Raw genomic sequence first — 22,228 nt, forward strand, 5'->3', positions numbered from 1 at the left:
AGCCGGCTAGCCAAACTTTCTTCTGTCTCCCAAGCAGGTGTAATTTAGAGTCGTCATTAAGTAACAAGACAATCGGGTCAGTAGGAAGTCGACATCCTATCACGTCAGATAATATTGATGTTGTTTTATTCCAGAACTCATGCACCTGTTCACACTCCCAGACCATATGCAGGAAAGTTCCAGTTTGTTCAGGTTGACAGAATGTGCAATAGGAAGTGGGAATGACTTTAGAGACGTATCTCTTCTGAGGAGTCCAGTATGTCCTATGACATATGTTGAAGTGGATCTGCTGGTGATTTGGGTTCTTGGAACAATGGAAAATGTTGTCCCATACTGTATCCCAATTAACTGGAGAGAGTCAGAGAATTTGGCCCACCCATTAGAGAGAGACATCATGGCTTTCAAATGAGCAAAGTGGCAGTTGGTCAAGGCCACAACCCCACTCTCCACCTTGCACCCCCCTATCTCCTCCTCAATAGGTACAGACTCACAAATGGCACATACTAAGGAAAGCTCATTGTGGGACTGGCTCTAGTGGCTGTAATTCTGCACCAAGGCTGAATTTCGGGAAAGAGACTTCAGATACAGTATTAGGGACCACTAAGGTCTATATAAAAGCATCCAAAGAGCACCATGTCATGGGACCTTTAAAGAAATCAATACAAAAATTCTGTGCTTCCTTATGTCATATTTTTGTCCCTGCATTGTACTGAGCTGATCATACTAATAATGGATCATTACTTCATTATTACCTTACCATCACGTGCCATTTCTGTGGTCATTCCAAGCTGTGACACATAGAGTATGAGCTCTCTTTTATTGCTGTAATAATATTTAGGGTGAACAGACAGACATTCAGCAGGTCATGGATTCTTATTCTACAATCCCACAATTAAAGATTCCCGTGCTCCACAAAAAGTGCATTATTTTTTATTTATTCATTTTTTTTATTTTTAAAGATTTTTTTTTTAAAGACATCCATGGCGTAGACTCATAGAGTGTTATTTATTTACAGTCTATGCGTAGACTCCTCCTGTGATGTCACGACGTGTCACTTCCTGCCGTCAGACAGCCAGTTCGGGCCAGTTCACACTACTGCTGTAGTACTCAGTCTGTCTGAGCTGTCAACACACAGCCTCCACTCTGCCTGTTGCGACATTTTTCTATTGCACTTAGTTCATTTTTCTCTTCAACGACGTTTTCCTTCAGATAACAGCTCCTCTCGTCTCACTATGACTCGGAGGTGATCTTCAGAGGTGGTTCTGGGTGAGTGTGTTACTCTGGAGAATGTTTGCCTGACGTTACATCGCTGTCATCATCACCCATGTGTCAGTCGGTGCCTTGCTAGCTGGAATAAAGCTAACGGTAGCTGATGAGTTTCCGGGGAACACCGGTCAGTGTTGGCTTTGAAACGCCGTTTCGCTCCAACAGGGTCTGAAACCGAAAGCAGGATCAACCGTAGAAGACACATTGACGTTAATATTAAGCTAGTGACTAATCAGCGGGCTAACAATGGAGCTCGGCTAACGTTAGCCAGCTAGCCAACATCCAGCGATGCCTTCTCGTCTTCACGATGAAGCACACTGAGCTTGAGGCAATGCTTCGATGTCAGCAATTAAGGCATTTATTGCTGGTGGATGTCATCAGGGATGTCGGTAACATTATCTTGTGAAAGATAAACATATATTTTTATAATGTAGACCTGTGACAGTTAAGTTACACATAACACAGCTGTGATTGTAAGTGTTCCTTTGGTCCTTTATATCTTGATAATATGCACCTTTTCCGCCTATTGCCATACCTAAATGGAAAAGCTTATAACCAAAAAGACTTCTTAACTCTTTGAAAAGAGGAACTGCAAGCCCAAAATGCAAAAAAAAATTTGAGTATTGCTTTAACATGATGTAGATTTGACCAGATAATTGATTTACCAGCAATTAGCTTTCCGAATGCAGGCATATTCAATCTAAACTCAGTTGTCACACCTTAGTTATAATTAATGATGTCCATACAACTTTATGCAACCTCCATCAAACAGTTAGGATTATTTAAGTCTGTCATAGCAAAGGGAATTAATGCTTTTGTGAATACTTTTGTTATGTTTGTTGTCCATTTGTGGGGATACATTTTCACTTGGCCAAATGGTAGCAAGTCTTGAAGTGGCTGCACACTGTCAGTGTCGATATCATTAATTATACCAAATTTATTAGTGCCATGTCATGGCTGGCATAGCCGGATCTCAACATATTTCAGTAAACGGAAGATAAGAAAGGGATTGGGCTTTATATAGCCAACACCGATTTTAATTTAAAGATGTCCCGATTGAGTTTAAGTTTATTTGTGTAGCTCAAATAACAATCGTACAGTGCAGCTCAGGACACATTTATTCATTGTCTATTCACTTAATACATTAACAGACAGGTCTATGCTGCAACAGTGAGGCTGAGTAGATAATTTGTTTGTGTGGCTTTATTGAGGAGGTGACCTTTGAGTTGAGAGTTTTGTTGTTCCATATAAAGAAAAGCTTCACACTAACGCACATTAACCTGTGCAGCCTTTGACCACACAATTTATGATTCATAGGTGATATGCTCTATTCAGTCCCACCAGGATTTCGCAGCCTTTTTTTTTAGATAGCTGCGGCCCAAAATGTCAGATTTTGCGGGAGCTTTTGTAAAAAATTGCAATACAAGTTGCAATGTGTTTTGTTTTTTGTTGCAATGAAGTTGTGAGAGATGGTGGAAATTGCGCAAAAAAAAAAGTTGTGATTATTCTTTTTTTTGGTATACTTCTTGAAAAATAAAAAGGAAACTTGTTTTGGGGAGAATAAAATTACTCTGGGCTGAGTTTTCCTAGTAACAGTGTTTCCTCTATGTTGATTTTATTGTGGCGGCCCGCCATGGCAAAATTTCTTCCGCCACAGTATCAGAAATAGGGCAGACGCACAATGTAGTCGCGGTTGCCTTTTAAATGATCCTGCCGCTCACATTGCAATTTAACAACAAGTAGAACTATTCAGAGGTTATTGGGCCCGTCCAGTTTAACTCCACATACTGTTGTGTTGATGTAGTTTATTGTCAAAACTAGGGCTGCAACAACGAATCGATAAAATTCGATTACTAAAAAAGTTGGCAACGAATTTCATTATCGATTCGTTGTGTCACGCAACTATTACGCCACTCAGTAGCGGAGATTAAAAAAAAATTTGAGTTGAGCATGGAGCGGAACAGCGCGGAGCGAAAGAAAAGAAAAAAAGTGCAGAGCGGGGATAGAGGAAATACGGAGAGAGTGGGAGCATTTCACACTAAATAAATCAGAAACGTGTTAATTGCAAGATAAGCAAAAGTGACACGGCATGGCAGGGGCGCACCACGGTGATGAGTCAGCTCCTAAAACGTAAACATGTTGGAGTCCTTGATGAGGAGGAAGGGAGTTCAACAGCAGGGTAAAGTCACTACACTACCCTACTTCTGTTCCGATCTGAAGTGAGGAACGTAATGTCCCTCCAGTAGCTCTTCTGGTGCTGCTGTTTACTCGTTATCCAGCTGACTAGCATGACAAGCTAGCGTTAGCTCGGTAATAACAGTAATAAAGCAGGGGTGGTATACTTTGCAAGACTAAAGACACTGTTTTATTCACTCGCCTTTTTTGGCCCATTAATTTTTCAATCTGTTGTCATGTATATATTATGTGCTTTGTCCCATATCAGTTATTGTTGACAAATATATTAGTGTGTGGTGTATAAATGAACTTAACTTGCACTTACTACAATGATGGTAATAATTTAATGAATGTGTGTGTGTGTCTCTGCGTGTCAGTCTGTGTGTATCTGTATCTGCTATTTGGGTTACTTACCTTTACACAACTATTAACTATAACAACAAGTATGTATGTATTGAGTTGATGTAAATGAATGCTTTTTTGTTTTTTTTTATCCGATTCATCGATTAATCGAAAAAATAATCGACAGATTAATCGATTATTAAAATAATCGTTAGTTGCAGCCCTAGTCAAAACGTTTGCTTTCTTCCGAATCGGCTATTAAACGAACAGCTCCACCAAAAACGTCACCGCGGGAGATGGCTTTGAAACACAGGCACCAAAATCAAGGTAAGAAATAAATAACTAAGGCTAACATTACAAGAAACCTAAACAGGCTAGCTAGCTAACTGTAATCGATCTCACGTTGTGACAAAGACAGCATTGTGGAAAGTGAAACGGGAGACTAGAAAAAGGCGTTCCCGTTCAGGTAGTGTGTTGTTAGGATGGCTACAGTAATTCAAAGGCTCCTGTTATCTAAAAGATTTTCAATGTAATGGCTCAATATCTAAATGATTTCGACAATGTGGATGAGGTCGTTATAATTAGATGGCCTGCAGCTCCAAGCACAATTCGTTTGGATACAAGCTTTACATTTTGGAAGATAGACGGAATTCTGAACAGCTATACACACACACACACACACACACACACACAGCAGAGGTGTGTTACAACACGCAGCACATGCACCTGACCGGGAAAGATACCGCTACACTCGTTACTGTAAGTAGGCTACAATAACACCTAAAAGTAAATACGTATCAATACCCACTCACCTGTCTACAGGCATACAAATGTAGGAAGCGATATATTTCAATCTGATCTGATCGGTCAGTCCACTCTCATCCACCGTGCTGTTTACACAAACACAGCTCTACTCTACTCTAAATTGCAAATTTTAACAAACAAGCTAAAACAAAAGCTGTCGGTTTGCAGTCTAACTGTTTATCTTAGTTTACCACAAATCTTGAAATTTGGACAAATTCTTGTAAACTTAACTACTGGCTAAGCTAACCATCCTCTGCTGGAGCATTTATGGATGTATTATAAGACCAAAACAAACCAACGTGGCTACTTAATATGCATGTGAATGACGCAATCTTTTTGTTCACGTCTTCATTCTTGATGATGATGCTGGTTGTATTCTGGCCCCCGGCAAAATGTAATTGATGACCCCTGACCTAGGACTAGGTAGCCTGGTTGACACCAGATCCTTCTCAGTTGTAACTGAGAGTGGGTCTGGGAAAGGTTCATTGACAGTTCATTTCCAAAGGGGCGTCACCAACGGACGCCGCTCAAATGCCTACTGGGCGCGTCGGATAGTCCAACCAATCAGACCAACGATCCGGGTGATGCTGCGCTTCGGTAGCCGTCATGTTGAATGTAAACAAAAAGGAATTGGAAATGGGTTTGAATGGGCTCTTCGCCAGACTGACTTGCAGAGCAAATCTCAAATTTGCCGGAGGTTCGTCAGGGTTTACCCATACAATTCTATACAACTATATTGCCGGGGGTTAGGGTCCGAGGGGACGGGGGTGCTGACAATAATGACAATAACAATAAAATGATATAGCTACATTTATGACTCCTAACTTGATCCATGCATGCACAGCAGTGAGAGAGATTCCCAACTGGTGAGTCAACAAGTTCACATTTCAGATTTGTGTATAAGCAGACCATCCACTGAATTTCACTTTTGTCTTTTAGACAGTCAACTAATCATTGCAGCTCTATTATTTAATCTAATATTTAGTTTAAGTGGCTCTGTCTTCTGTTAGAATTAAGTCTACTACTAGGAGATTAGCCAAACTGAACCAGGTAGCATAGACATAGAGAGGGGGGAAGCCTAACTAGCTTAGTTCATGTTGCACATCAAACATCTGGATTCCTGGAATCAAGGAATCAAACTTGCCCTTTTCACCTTTAAACTTTCTTCCTCTCTGTGAGAGAGCTTGAGGTCTTGTCCAAACTGAAGATTTGAAAGCGGTTTCGTCTCAGTTTAAGAAATGAGGCGCCAATATTCCACTGGCCTTTGAGCCAATGCCTCAAGACTTTTCACAGGTGAGCTTTAAGACAACACCTTTTGATGGAAAGCCTGCCAGTGTTGATTCAGAGTGGAGATGAGAAATTTCCTGACATGTAAACGTCCTGTCACCAACCCAGCGCTGTTTGGTGTGGGAGCACCGCAGCAGCACGATAGAGAAACAGATCTTTCTAGTGCCGGGCCAGCGGTTTGCCTCCAACAAGACCAGGACAAACCAGCGGCCCGCATCAGTGGAAGTGATTAAACACTTTAAATGAAAATAGAAACAACTTTGAAATGTAACACCATGACGCAAAGCTGAAAATAGAGTTGTGCAGTTAGATAGATCATGCTTTGCAGATGGATTGATTTCATCGTTGATCTAAATTTCCCTGCTGATTTAAATCATATTGTAAATCAGGGCTATCCAGCCGGTAAGGTAGTGTATTTATTTTAGAATCAATTTAAGGACTTTACAGAGGGCTTTTAAGGCTTTGCTTAGCCTGGCACCTACAAATTTTAGCTTTTAATCCCTTACAAATCTGCTTGCAGTCCTAAAATGAGAATGTCTCGACTGCATTCCTAAGGACACTGGCTGTCGGTTTTCAGATGCTATTGGCTGACATGTATAGAGGACCATCATTCATAGTTTTTGTGGTGTGTCCCCCACAGTTCACTCTAGCTCACACTTATCAGCAGCTGTTAGAACAATTTGTGACAGAAAACTATCTGACGGAAAACAATAATTGTGAAACATAGTCTACTTGTGCTGCATTGGGGTTAAACAACACAACAGGACGTCACACAAATGAGCCATTTAAGTGATACTCCCACCGCCGCACAACCCTGTGGTGAATCGCCGGATCGCATTTTCTATTGTGAATGGGTCCTGAGTCCTACAGTGGTTAATTTTACAGTCTCAAAACTGTATGAGATGCTGTGTAGAAAAAGCAACTGCTGAAAATCTAACTCTTATGCTCTGTGGACATATGGAACTCTGATACATAAAGAAATTACTCCTAGGCACACTTTAGCTTTGAAAATACCTTGGAAGACAATTAGCCTGCAGCATGATATCACAGTACTCCACCATTCGCTACGCAGTAGCAGCCCAAACATATTCTCTGTCTGGCTGGGTATCGTTTTAAAAAATTACACTACCAGTACCAAATTCCAGTATAAGTGTTACCGATACCAATAGAGTACAGTTAAATGCACTGCGCTCAACTTAACCACACAACCGACTATATGGGTTGTTGTTGCTGTCACCCATCGCATTAAATCGAAGAAATGTAATGCAGCCTTTAAAACCAGGAAAAGACAACACGTATGTCATATCACGATATTACGATATCCAAAATGCAAGACGATATCTAGCCTCATATATCGATGACGATATAATATCGATATATTGCCCAGCCATAATTGGCTGTGAGCATAACCATACAAATAGTTTTTTTTTTACTAGATCTGGGTACAAAAAGAATGGAATGCAGGTATTGTTCGACTGGAGAAGTTGTCAAGTGCCAAAACCCAGCCCTACAGGGACATGTTTGAATTTTTTTATTTTTTTTTTCTCATATGTAGGACTGTAATAAACCTCAGATGATTTACGTCTTTCATCTTGGTTTGCCCTAATAAAGAACTGACATTTACAACTTTATTTTGCTCATGAAATAAGGAAACTTTGAGTAATTCAATAATCTATTACATCCATATAGAAATATTACATTTATTACACATACCAATAAGTCGCTCAATCAAGTAAAAACGTTTTTTAATTTCTTGCACAGTGGTATCAGCAGTTTCTCACAGACTGTCAGGCAATGCCACTGTTAATCCAAGAGCATGTGGTCTGACTTAAAACTCAACCCACTTGATCTGTAGGATTATTGTTTTTTTCCCAGCCCTTTCCCTCCATTTTTTTTTCCACAGGAGTAGAGTTCACATACCGGCTCTTTGTAGATCTCTTTTTGTCCTCCACTCCCCGATCTCATCCATGTTGCTTCCAGACTGATCTCATGAAATGGCGTATGTGTGACATGCCAATTCATATGCCATTATTGCCGTGTTATCAAAACGCATACTTGCTTTTTAGTGTGTTTATCAACGCTGTTTGGCCTCCATTGACTTACATTACCTTGCGATTGCATGTGAATTTACGTCGTAGCGAGTAGTATGAGAGGGCGAAAATCCGCATAGGGAGGTTGGTCGGGGTGGTGGATTGGTCAAACACAGGACTTTCACCCAGGACTACGGGTGATCGTGTCCCGTGTGTCACGTTTCCTAAACTCAACAGTTGCTTTCTTCTTTTACTAATTTCTTATTTATTAAACCCAACCGGTTCTTCTTTTCCTAAACCCACGTTTCACGTTACAGTAGCTTTCTTCTCGCGTTAACACGGCAAGTGGCGTGTATGTTTACGTCCGCTGTATACAGCGTAGACATAGATGCGGATAGCTCAAAATGCGTACAGATAACCCGCCACTTAGCTTAAGAAAGTGGGCGTGTATGTTTACGAGAAGTCATGATGTCATGTTGTTGCTTCCAACTCCCATTTCCTTCTGCATCGATCATTGTGTGATTTAAAGTGTGTGTGTATATCATCTAAAAACATACAGAGCCTGTATTTATTATGCATTTTTGTGAGAGGTGTGGATGTTTGCTACATCTATGGGTGAGGTGTCTAGGTGATTCATATTTTGTTAAGCTTGCCTTGAACGGAGTTTGAAGAGAGGCAAGGAACTTTACAGTTAATTGCATATCTGTCCTGTTAGCTTTTTCTCCCAACTAATTATTTAACTGGAAGCATTTGTGTGCTTGTTGACTTGCTACATCTGCTCTGTATGCATGAATTTAAAATAAAATTTTATTTAAATGCATGTTTTCTTCTTTGGAAAGTTGATAAGAGGGAATTGTTTGATTATGTCAGTAGTGGGCTCTTAAATTGGCTGAGGAAGAGTTATCTGTTCAGACAGCAGAGGAAGGGCAGATAGACATAGATTTTTAGTAAGGTCAGTGGTCACAGTGATAAACAGCTTGATTGGCCCATGGCGGGGAACAAGGCTTGGCTATAATGCCCCATGAGTAGGAGGGGAAGTGATAAAGAAAGCACATTGAGTGCTGAGCATGATGGTAACAAAACACTTTTCCTCCAAATGCTTCCATGAATTATAGACCTCTGTCATTAGGTCATGGCTCATTGTTCACTTTTTCCCTTTCTGTTTGTGTGTTGAAGAACAGGACAGAAAGGGAAAGTTATGTCTTAGCTATCCTGGAGTTTATTTGTATACTTGTATTTGTATACCATATTCAGGTTGTTGTGAAATATATGTAAATTGTCTGAGCTGCTACAAAAAGCTCGACCTCACTCAAAAGTGATCTCAACTTTGTACAAATGATATTTAGCAAATGATAATATAAAACCCTTGTTTATCCTCATCATGCAAACACGGGACTTGAAGCATGACTAAGCTTATTCTACTGTGGACATGAGGTAATGCATTACAATGACAAACCGACTATACTAAAAACAAAGACATTTGTCGGTGACTAGGCCTAAATGTGATAATTTGTATTAGGGACCGTTGGTTGGACAAAACAAGCAATTTAAAAACAACACAATTTTTGAGAGGGTTTTTGAGATATTGTGATTTACATTTTTTTTTTTTTTTGAATGTTTAACCTTTTAATAGACCAAAATATGTATTTATTGAAAAAATAATCAGCAGATTGAGGATTTAAGAAAATGTTTGTTAGTAAGCCATAATCCCACACAAATTATAATGATAATGAACACATTTCTGATAGTAGGTTGAAAGCAAATTGGAATCAGACAGCTCATAGTACTGTCAAATAAATTAATAATGAATTGGGTCCATAGATAATCACTTCATAATACATATTGACCTCTGTAAAAGTTGTGCTTAATCATATAACCAGATCTGCTTTTAGACTCTCAACAACTGTCATTCATGTTTCTACCTCTGTTGTGTTTTGATACACATGTACTTTTTTTTTTTTCTGACTGAGCTGCTGATTTCTAACAATTTCTTTCCAGGAACACTGATGATTGTCATGTTTAATCTTGTTTTTAGAAAAAAATCAACAGCTGCCTCATGTGTTTTTTTTCCCATGCCAGCATTGCTTGTTAATACAATAGCAGACTAATCAAATGAGCGACAACAATGTGGCTTTAGGCAGGGCTGGAGGAATCTATAAATATCTCTTATGCCCTCATGCTGACTGTTAGAGGCCCTATAAGGGGCCTTTATATTCCAGTAAAACAGGGCTTTCTCCTGTCATCCTTATATTTATCATATTATGACATTGGGACAGGAAAGGAATACCAAGCCTCGTGAGTGGATGGGAGTCAGGAGGAATCACTTGAAAGTTCTTTCATATACACTCTAGCCATTTCAACATGAGGTCATGATTATTTGCTCAAGACATTGCTTATCATGTTGCCAACTACAGTTCCCAGGTTTTACTTTTGGGAAATAACTGGGGATGAAGCATTAAATGAACAGGGTCTGAACGGGACAGGATTAGCGACAACAGAAGTCCACAGGGGCTAGTGGGAGCAGGAAGAAGTACGTCTGAATTTGAAATGATGGGAAAACCTAGCACCTACCCTCCAATGTTGTCTAGTCCATGATAATCTGTCCAAAAATCTGCATCAGTGTTGATGTGGTCTCGGTGTTGGTACTCCCCTCTGGGGTATTTCATAATGCTGACAACTTATTATTGGACTTATTTACTTCACGTAACAGTTAACCCATTTCCATTTAATTTCTCTTTTTTTTTTTTTTTTTTTTTTTTTTTTTATAAAAGAATTCAAAAAGTTGCCAGTAGAGACAACGAAATGAAATGATTGTCAGTTGTCAAGTCCATACTTAAAAGAGGGTCCTATCTATGTACCTGCTAAGTGCATACACAATGAGTAGATTATCCTCTCTACAATTGTACACCAGTGAACACCTTGGCATGTGCTTTTACATTACCAGTTCAATACCGATTAACCATTATTGTTTTCCCTTGGGATGATATGTTCCTGTTTTGGGAAAGTCTCTCTCCCCAGTTTATCATAGTCAGTTTACTGGAAAGACCTAAAGTTTTGCACAATATATAGTTTTTTTTTATCGTCATCGCTATATCAACCGGCGCAATAAACACATTGCGAAAGGCTGCGACATATCGGGAAAGACACTCCGATTTTTTTGTTAGTTGAAAGAAACTATTAGTAGAAAACTGCACCTTAAAATTAACTCACTTTTTTTAGTGGTGCCTTTTATATTCAATGTTCAATTTTCTTCAAGAAATAAATGTTGAAAATTATCTCTTTCATTGGTTTTAAATTCAACAAGCAATTTGTTGAATTTTAGCAGAATACTGAAAGCAGCAGAACTGAGTACACTTTAATATCTGTTTATTTATCCCAAGTAATATTGGTATTGCAATATTCAAAAACATTCTCGCATATTGCATATTTTCCTCATATCGTGCAGCCCTAATGTGCATTGTATTTTTTGTATTTTATTTTTTGCTCCCCCAGGGTTCCAGGTTGGTTTGGTGAGAGAGCAAGCTAATTGCGGGGAACAGGACCGCCTGGGGCTTCGTGTCCCTGGCTCTCAAGGTAGGCGCACACCACTAACCAACTAGAAACCTTTATCTTTTTTCTGCTTGCTAAGGAGTTGCAGCCTAGAAGAGTGAATGTTCCTTACTGAATAAATTGCACACATTTCTGAAATGTACATGCGCAGCTGCTTAATGCTACCCACGGACATCCATGAGCTAACCCAAATCTTCTCCAAACTCTTGAGTCTCTGCTTTGGGTTCTTGTTTTTTTCACGGACATCGGGCCGGTGATTGCTATAGGCGACCTAGGCGACTGCCTAGGGCGTCAAATGTGTTGGGGGCGCCGTGTCGCCCTTAGGTCTACTTCCCATTAATAATAGAATTAGAACGACAAGCAAAATAAAACGTGTTTATTAAACATGATCATCCTAAGGCGCCCCCTCAGCCACACGTTTACTGGTCAACCTTTCATTACGCGACGTTTCCCGTCTCAGGTCAGACTCAAACACACGGAGCTCAGAAGCAGACCTGTGCGTCGCTTAGTGTCCACTCTCTCTGGAGAAATAGAGACGAGCAGCGGCACAGACACCAGGGGCATCAGACCGGGGGTAAAACCAATACTGATTACCAGGGCCCAAGGGGAGAGAGGGCCCTTGAAAAGTCTGGAATATATTTGATTTTACCTGGATATTTTTATTTCCTAATAACATTTCATAATGCATATCAGATGAAATGTAAATTTAGTGTATTGGCTGAATAACTTGGTTGATTGACCCACTACATTTTGTATACAAAAAGGTCTCACCCCCCCCCATGAATAGGCTATAATGTCTATAATTAGCAGTAATAGGCTAATCAGTGTCATAGGTAGCTTGGTAGCTCATCGGTAGATACATATCATGTCAACATTATAGTTATGTCAGATTCAGTAGAAGCAGATGTTAACATTGTGGAACACATGGCCCTCAGTTTCAGAAACTGTCACAGCAGGGAGTGGAGTAGCAACAGACCCCTCATCCTCCTCTTTGGATTTGAGACAAGGTGAGCTTATATCAAAATTAAAGCAAACCATGTTTAGCCATTTTGACTGAAAGGTGTTAAGTAACACTAACATGTTAGTGTGTTTTATTATATTAGGTTATAATTAGGATAAGAGGTTAATATCAGATGTATCCCTCATAGAGAAAGATGATGGAAAAGATGTGATTGAGGATGATGGGAGTGAAGACAGCAGGGAGCTCTGAGTACAGTGGAAATGAGAGATGAGGAACTGGAAAGTAGGCAGAGCAGTGCAGACCAGTTTTTGCCAGAGGATCCAGGACTATGGACGCGCTCTGCTGTGGACATGCTGCAGCAGATGTGTCCCTATTTCTGCGTAGTTTTGTGTTTCCACCTCCGATGTAGAGCAGCGTAGCCTACAGCCACTTCCCTAGTGTCTCATTCAGAGACCAGTGTCCCAAACAGGGCTCTGAGTCTGTCAGGAGGTCTGACATCTACCGTCTCAGCAGAGATATCACGTACGGCACAGCAGACTATGGTGCAGGTGGATTATTTTCTGAAATATAGTGACTTTATTCTTGTAATAGCTTATTGTATTATCACTTTATTTTATGACTCCTCCAAACCTCAGAGAACACAGATGAGATATACTGTATTTTGAATGTGCACAAAGTTTTGAACATGAGCAGAAATCTTGCTCAAACACATCTGAAATATTACAGTCCAGGGGTTTATATATTCATTAAAATGAATTCATGTATCATTCAGGTGAATAATTTTAATATGCACATTTAAGGAGGTTACTTCCTCAACAAAAGAAGCAAAAGTGGAAAGAGTAAATGATGCCTAGGATACATGTGTTGTGACTCAGATATATTTAAAAAATGTTGATCTACAGGAGAATAAATAGTTAAAAGCAATATAGAATGCCTGAGAGCCTTACTGCAATATATTCCATTATGTTTTTATATTTGGATTGTAATCTATGTTTCCTTTTTAGATAAAGATATTTCCAGTATAAATTGGGTAATTGGGCAAAACTCAATCTCGCCTAGGGCAACCAAAGGGCTAGAACCGGCCCTGCACGGACATCGTATTGATGGGCTACTTTTCATAATTTCATGTCTTCACCATCTTCAGATCACCACCTTCAAACAGACACCAGATACCCAGGCAGAGATGAGTGCACTGCAATTATACTGACTAGCTGTGAAGTAACCTTTTACATGTAACACGGTTTGGTTATTTATGGGGGCTTACTCTGGATTATTTTGTTGTCAGTTCTTTCTTTTATTTTCACTCTGATGTACACTATGTTAACATTGTTTTAAAAAAAAATAATTTTGTGACCAAATAATACACATTGGTTTTGCAACAGTTCCCCATCCCTGCTCTTGCACAAGTTAACCTGAATGAAAATATAACTTAACTTGTTTCCAGCCTGAGTTAACATGTAACATATTGGTACTCGAACCATAAACGGGGTTAACATGTCTGGCTTCTTAGCCACCAAGTTTGAACCCTGGCCTCTTTTCTGTTTGGAGCCTATAATTATGGGACCTTGTATGTTTTCTGAGGTCACAAACCTCTTTTAGCAGAACAGATGATTCCAACATAACAGACTATGTAACAATCTTTGGTTACAGTTGTGTTATCTGTGAGTCACCATGCCAGGATAGCAATCTTGTAAAAGAGTGTGTGCATGATGCACTGGTGTCGACATTTCCAGTCATAGCAGAGAGGTGGGAGGGATTGTTCTTGTTGCACTGCCTAGCGCCGGCCAGGGGGCTGCTATTGTAAAATACTAGGAAGGGCTTGGTCCTAAGCAAAATATCCCGCTGTATGCCAGAGAAAAAGTCCACCCGGCTGCAGCTGGCAGATAAAATCAGAGTGTGGTGGGCAGTGATGCAGGATCAGGGGGTGTTACAGGGTGGTGGGGACAGTAGCAGGGTGGCCTTATGGGCACCATGCCCTGACACACTGTGGCAGCGTACCTCAGTGATAACTGTGTTTGTGTCACTTAATGCGTTTAAAAAAAAAAAAAAAAAATAGGTTTGTGTGTGTGTGTACTCTTTCATACAAACATACAAAGAAACCATCACTGCACAGATGAAGACCATTGTTTTTCAATGGAGAATGTTACTATGCTTTCCTAAACCGTTGCATTAGGGAAAGTGTTGTGCACTGAATTGATTTTGTGTCCAGAGTCATATTTTCAGCTCTACTAATTTCACTCCCAGGTTTCTTACCGATAAAAGAACAATATGTGAGCGAAATGCTTGCGCTGTAGAGCCCTGACTGGGTCACCAGTTCCCCCAGAAGCCCTAGTGAAATCCACAGTGGACCTGATTGACTTACTGATTTCCAACTCTGATTTTCAATCTCAACCTCTAGTTCACAGGGCGTCCTGTCTTTGTTGTGCTCTGAGCCGTGCGAGTAACCTTTAACCTCTCCTTCATACTACTTGTTTTAATCCATACACATTCATGTTTTACTCTTTCTCTCTGTAACATAAAACAGATTGCAGCCTAACTGGTATTTCCAGGGCCCTGCTCATATTTTGACGTAGATGCCCCTCTCTGTTAATGCAGAATTCACATACACACTCCCACAAAGTGACAGTGCCCTCTTTGGCAGCTGGCTGGTCCTCAGGGACAACTGAGAGGTGGGTAATAGGGTCAAGCTTGATCTTGGGTAACACACATATCTCATGATGTCAGTTGGTCTGTGTGTGTTGACACTCTTAAGCGATAATCTCAGGTGTTCCGAGGTGGAGCAGCTGTCTTGGAAGTGCTGGCCGTTCTTGACAGTTGGGGAGAACCTTTGCATCCCAGCTCACCCTGTTCCTTAAAGTCTGTGTACGATTGAACATTTCCATAATGCATGTACTTGTCTCAAAAACTAAAAAAAATCTGTCTATAGTAGAAACTGCTGCTTGTGATTTATATTTTAAATATAGGCAAAACTGAAAAAGTTATATCTCATGCCTAATGCCTTGAGAGTGATTGTTTAGATGCATTGCAGTGTCATCCCCCTCCAGTTTCTGATAATTGTTTTACCTACTGACTAATATTCACTGACACATTTCTGATTTTGTGTTTAGTACTGTATGCTGCTGAGAAATCACTCTAAATGGATTATTCCAAAAAAATCTACTCTAAAATACTTTGATTATGGAATTGTAAGGCACCTGCTTAGTCTTTATCTTTGCTGCTGTCACAACCTGGCTCTTAAGGCTAAGACAAAGTGGGAGACACACTGTTTCAGAGATTAAAGTAACTTATTTAACAAAAGTAACTGAATTCTATACATGACAAAACCTCTAAAGGCATGGGATGTGTACATCACCATTGCCAGTAGTATAGGGTGTGCATTGGGAAAGGTGTGTGAACGTTGTAAAATGCATATAATAAAAGTGAACTGCCACATAACCAGATGGGTGCCTGCAGGAAAAAAGAGAGACTTTGTGTAATAAAACTGGGCCTAGGTTACCAGAAGGCACAGATGACTAACCTGTCATTCAAACAATGAGGTGAATTACAAGAACACTGCTGCTGAACAGGCAACAGCAGGTGTCACCACGGCTGTATTCAAAATATGTTGAATGTAACCTATCAAATAAGTCCATGATGCTTGGAAATCATTATTACAATCTTACACATTTGTAAGTCTTTGTCAGTGTTCTCATCTGCTGCCTCTCCATTGCACCACTCACTATCCTTATAGACTCCCTATCCTTATAATTCAGTTCAGTTTTATTTATAGTATCAAATCATAACGTTATCATAAGAGTTATCTCGAGACACTTTACAGATAGAGTAGGTCTAGACCACACTCTAATATAGACCAAATCAAAATGTGTAGATGTAAAACTGGAAAAGTTGTTTATTTCTGTTATCATTTTGAGCCATAACTGTTTAAAGAGATATATATATATATATATATATATATATATATATATATATATATATATATATATATATATATATATATATATATATATATATATATATATATATATATATATATATATATATATATAATTAAAACACTGTGATCCGACCTATCTGATGTTTCTGCTGTGCTTATGCTCTGTATTGTGTTGCTTTGCTAGCGTCTTTGATAAACCAAATCTAGCGTTACAAACAGCAACATCTCTCTGCCAGTCAGACTAATTGCTAGTTTCGGTGGTGTCACTTCCTTTAGCCTGTGGCCCAACAGGTAAATTAGGTCTCTAACCTAATGTTAGTGAAAGTGTTGAAATATGAAAGCATCAGACATGCATTTTAGATGAATTAGATGAGACAATATCAGTTGTTCCTCATCCTCATTTGCTCAGCACCGTTGTATGTACGGGACACAGAAATCCAGAGTTAACTGCGTAAAATAAAGCTTTTCAGCCTGTTTTGCATCATTATATATAGCAAAATGGGATAAATGTGTTGATGACAAATACACAGTATTTTCCACACAATACTCTTTTGCATCATATTGTTGGAAAGCATCTTGTGACCATCCCTGGGGGGTCTGACCCTCTGGTGTCGAACCACTGTTTTTGATTTGCTGTTTCAGAGCTGAAATGTTTTTCCACACTGTTCTCTCTGACATTTTGTCTGTTGTGTTTCCAGTGACTAAGGGAGGGGCTTGGCATACTGTTCTGCAGCATGGCGAAGGAAGATCTTAAGGTCCTCAACAAAGGGGAAGAGGAGGAGATGGTATGCCTCTTTTATTTTACATCAGTGCCAATGTGGGAATTCATGCTTTCCGAACCTATTAGACTGCAGACCCTTTTCTCTTTACACTCTTTAGGAGCTGCAGGGCTACCGTTTTTGTCGTTGGCGGCTGGCCCTTGTGGGCATCGGGGTGCTGTGTACAGGGGGCTTCCTCCTCCTGCTGCTCTACTGGATGCCAGAGTGGTGCGTCAAATCCACCTGCAACCGTACCACAGCCCGTGATGCCGAAGTGGTATTGCTGCGCTCCACAGTAGGTAGAACGGAGAATATAATGCATAATGCAATAATTAATCAGTTACTCTACTTGGATCATTGATTAATCGTTTTAGTCATTTTTAAAGCAAATATTCTCTGGTTTTAGTTTCTTAGATGTGATAATTTGCTGCTTTTCTTTGTCATGGATGATCGTATATTTAAATGTCTTTAGGTTTTGGGCTGTTTATCGCACAAAACAAGCTAATTGAAGACATCACCGTTGGCTTGAAGAATTTGTAAATGGCATTCATTTCACAATCTTTTTTAACCTTTATTTATTATGGGAAGGTTCACTGAGAGGCAGCCTCTCTTTTGCAGGAACGCCCTGATCACATTCACGCAGTTCCACATTCATAGCTGGAAGCTGCCCAGTACAACCACAGTCTGATCTGCTGGCCACTGAGCAGCTCCACTGGAGCGGTTGGGGTTAAGGGCCTTGCTCAAGGGCACCTCAGTGGTGGTGATGAGGGAGGGACAAGCACTGTTCTTTCACTTTCCCCACCCAGATTTTATTCTGTCGGTCTGGGATTGAACCGATGACCTCCCGGTCACAAGCTCGCATCTCTAACCTTTAGGCCACCTCTGCCTTTAAAGATTTTATAGACTCAATAATAGGGTTGGGTGTTGTTTGGGTTTTTTTCAGATACCGGTGCCTAAAATGGTGCCGGTTCCTGAACCAATACCAGCATAAAGAAGAAAAAAAAGAGCACAAAAACTACAGTCGTGACATTTAAGAACAGCTTGTTTAGTGCTAAGGCCATATGGTCAAAATAAAATGATTTATTAATAATCTAATAACAATAACTTTAAACTGTTAAACGACAAAAACAACCACCAGATGGGAATAGGGTAGTTTACAATAACTTTAAATGCACCACAAGGCTACCAGTTTCAAGTAAACATACAGTCTGTGTGTTTTTTCTGACAACGGCAGCTGCAGATTGTTACGTCCCGGTGTTAGAATCCTCTACAGTGAAATACAGTCACACTTTACACCGTTTAGCTGCCAGCATTTTAACTGTGTTTAATCCAGCTGCTAGCTAACGGTAGGCTAACGTTACCTGCTGCCAAGTTTAATGTTAACTTGTGTCACATACAGTGATGTTTCTGTTGCTTGTAATGTCCGTTTAGGAGCATCAGAAAACAGCGCAGGCATTTAACTGGCACCGAAATGAGGCACCTAGATCCGCGCTGCTATTCGGTCCGGTAGATACCGGTCGTTAAGGTACCGATGCCGTATTAGCACCGGGTCTCGGTACCCAATCATACTTAACAATTAATCAAGAAAATAATCAGCAGATTAATCGATAATAAAAATAAGTGTTAAAGCAGCTTATTGCAAGCTAAGATGTGAGGTTTTTTATTTACATTTATACTATTTCAATAGTTTGTTAAAAAGTAGATGTTTACAAATGTTGAGCCATTCAAAGCCCAGAAGGGTAGTTGAATGGTAAAGTAGTGCAGTAAGAGATTTACCACTGTGGCTCGTATAAAAAGGTTAAACTGTAGCCCAGTGTAGCAGCATCCTATATCTTAATTTGCAAGCCTGTTTCAGTATCGTGCATCTAGCAAGCATAATTAAAAAAAAATATTTTATGTTACTTTTATACTCTGTGGTTTAATAGAAACACTCCCAGGGTTCTTTTTTTTTTCTTCTTTTTAAATCTTCAAGCTAGTTAACTGCAGGAGAGTCCAGTCCAAATCCTGTAAGGCACAGCTTGAGATATACTATAGGTAAAAATAGAAACCTCAAGCTCATGAGCTTTTAAAACTGTGAATACAACCGATATGTTCTAGTATTACTGTAAATACATTTAGCCTGACTGATGCCTACAGACAGTCACACCAGCGCGCGCGTGCGTGTGTGTTGTGCATGTGTTTGCATTCCTCCATGACCATCTGTGCATGATTCCATTTATGTGGCTGTTGAATTTTAAATAACCTCATTAGGGTTAAAGCATTAAGAGCACCCTTCAAGTGTAAACATTTTGCTACTGCTCACTTCTTAAAGAGGAATTTGGTTTATGGTTAGAGTAGGGTTAGGAAGGGTAAAGCAGGGTCTGAAAATAACACCTGCGAAGCACCAAATGCAGTTCAATATTTTAAGGTGGCTACATAAGGGCCATATGCTATATATATATATATATATATATATATATCTGGCCTCCTAATGTTTTTACACAGGCATCCTTGACAGAAATGTACTAAAGACAGCAGAATAAGTGTTAAGATTAGTTAATAATGAAGGGGGGTTATGGGGTTAATGAGTGAAGGTCCCTCAAAGTCCAGTACTAGAGCTTTGTGTGTATTTGTTTGACTAGGACGAGTTCCGGCGCTGGTTCCTGGCCAGGGTGCGAGTGATGCTGGCCCCGGGGAGTAATCCCTTCCACAGCCTGGAGACCCAGACCACCTCCCCTACCTCCCCTTCCTCTCCATCCTGTCCCTTCTCCTCCCCTTCTCTGGCAAACGGACATACCCCCCACCCCTCTGATGGCAGCCATGCTCAGGAGATCATCAGAAGATATGCCGACTACCAGCCCACACAGGTAGGCACCCATCTCCACAATATATTCTGTATTTCTCACACACACACACACACACACACACACACACACACACACACACACACACACACACACACAATGCACCAACTGGCAACCACCTATCAGTGTTTTGTTTCCAAAGTTGATAGCAGGGTTGCCATGTTTTAATGTGTAGTTACACTCCATACTTATGTTATGATAGTGATATTACAGATTGTTAAATATATGTTACATAAAACTGAATTCTTCCTTTGCCCCTCTCTTTTGTTAAGGCACAGAGACACATGCACTCATTAGCCTTGCTGTCCCTGTGGGCACTGTCTATTAACCACGTTTGTTACATAAGGCCTTGTGCTAACAATACAAATTAATTTCCTCCAGTTATTCAAATGGACTTTTTTGGAATTATATATGTTGCACTTTGTGAATCTGCTCATCAGTTTCCTTTTAAATGTACTTTGTTTCTTGCCTTTTAAGCATGTGGACAACAATACAGCAATGCTGACGTGACTTTCTCTGCCCCTCCCCTATTGTATTTCCCTCAGATTCGCTATTTTACCTTCCATAGCACAAAGTATTATTGGAACGACGGGTTGCAGAACTTTGACGTTTTTACGTAAGCATTCTTTGATTATCTCCAGAAATTCTATGGGCTATTTTTAGTTTAGTTTGCAGGCACTTTTGCTACAGAAAACCCCTCCCTTTCAGTAAGCTAAATTGGTTAAGGGTTTTATCTGGCAGTATGTGTACAGTAATACACAACAGTAATGATAACTAACTCATAAGAACTGTAAAGTAAAACAAATAAGCCTTTGCATTTACAACTGTATTCAATGTTACACTAACGTTGCTAGCACAGTTATGTGTAATCAAAAGTGTTGACTTGTCTTCTGCTTTGACCGATATTTCTCCTACAGTGGCCTGGATGATCTGCAGGTCAGTTGCTCCACCCTCCACTCAGAGCACAGTGCAGCCCTGACCAGGAACCAGCAGGAGTACAGGTAACATCGTACCTGTTTGAAGGATAGGTCACACTGCTTTTTTTTTTCTGACCAATAGCCGACCCTCGTTAACTGATCATTAACCGTTAACCAAAAAGCCGTCAATGGAGTCCCAGTTCACCCGTCCGGGTGGCTCGGACATACTTTCCGCATTCCGTGGACAGCTGATGACTCGTAGCGGTTGCTCTGCCACGTTGTTCCGTGCATTGTCGTGGGCACTAGCAGCCACTTTCCTGGAACAACTTGCACAGCTGACAGAAGTCCACAGCGGTCGGCGGCGTGAGCCTGTCTTCACCACATCCACAAGGTTGTCAGCTGTCTGCCGATTTAACCCGCTAGACCACATCGGTATAGTGGCATGTGTCAAGTAGCTCTTTGTTGTGAGTGCCATCCAGCAAAGAGCCACAAGCAGAAAAAAAGAGCAGCTAAGTAACTAGCAGTTAAGAAATTGATTTTATAGCCTATTTGTCTTTTACAATGCACAATGTTTTAATAACTTTTTTTATTTTTGTTTTAATAATATTTTATATCGTGTGTGCGTGCGTGTGTGTATATGAAGATCTGGTACACACTTGGCTCATGAATATTTCTTTTACCTCTTGCCAGGAGACTGTTCTTCGGAGTGAATGAAATTGCAGTGAAAGTGCCTTCTGTTTTCAAGCTGCTTATCAAAGAGGTAGGGCCCAGTTTGCATTAACACAGGCAGCATTTTCTTTAACTCAGAGTTTGAATTGTCCCTGAATGAAAGACACCTTGTCAACTTGTGTGCTCGTCCATTACAGGTTGCATACTTGTAAAGTTCAGTTTCAGTTCAGTTCCTGCAAAAGCAAACATGTCCAGCCAACACTAACTAATCTACAGTATCTAACTTTTACTCGTTCGCAGCTAGTAGACATAGAGACCTTTCCAGTTATGTGCATACTTATTAAGGAAACTATTTGGGACATCTACTTACTGTATTTCTACAAGAGGAATGTATCTACAATATGTTTGAGGTCTGTTGGTAAATACTACACTAATACCCCCTGCAGACCAACACAGTGATGTGAGTCACAGCTCACATTCAAACAATTTGGGCCTCTTTGGCACTATTATTTAACACTTAGTTTGTGGTATCTTATCCCTACACCTGGGACACTGCTAAAATACCTGCACATGTATCACCAATATCTCAAGCTACATAAATAACTATATCTTGTAAATGGGAATTATGTGGACATATGGGAACTTGATCATTTGTATTCAGCAGATTTTTCCCCTCAGTGTCCTGGTAGCATC

At 40.1% G+C, this 22,228-nt stretch overlaps 1 protein-coding gene across 4 annotated transcripts in view; it reads left to right on the forward strand.

Annotated features, from left to right (window-relative positions):
- The first annotated feature begins 1,019 nt into the window (after positions 1–1,019).
- atp13a3 (ATPase 13A3) overlaps positions 1,020–22,228 on the forward strand; it is a 36,898-nt gene continuing 15,689 nt past the window's right edge. Inside the window, exons 1-9 of one of the 4 annotated variants that reach the window (XM_028587234.1) lie at positions 1,020–1,266; positions 11,397–11,477; positions 15,010–15,083; positions 17,047–17,133; positions 17,228–17,401; positions 19,728–19,952; positions 20,495–20,565; positions 20,867–20,950; positions 21,557–21,626. In XM_028587234.1, coding sequence (XP_028443035.1) covers positions 17,083–17,133; positions 17,228–17,401; positions 19,728–19,952; positions 20,495–20,565; positions 20,867–20,950; positions 21,557–21,626 — 675 coding nt within the window. In that variant the 5' untranslated portion in view covers positions 1,020–1,266; positions 11,397–11,477; positions 15,010–15,083; positions 17,047–17,082. Of the gene's footprint in view, positions 1,267–11,396; positions 11,478–12,424; positions 12,461–15,009; positions 15,084–17,046; positions 17,134–17,227; positions 17,402–19,727; positions 19,953–20,494; positions 20,566–20,866; positions 20,951–21,556; positions 21,627–22,228 lie in introns of those variants that run through there. The other 3 variants (XM_028587236.1, XM_028587233.1, XM_028587235.1) reach the window with 3 other exon arrangements.

Source organism: Perca flavescens, chromosome 9 (genome assembly GCF_004354835.1).
Source record: "Perca flavescens isolate YP-PL-M2 chromosome 9, PFLA_1.0, whole genome shotgun sequence".
NCBI lineage: Eukaryota > Metazoa > Chordata > Actinopteri > Perciformes > Percidae > Perca > Perca flavescens.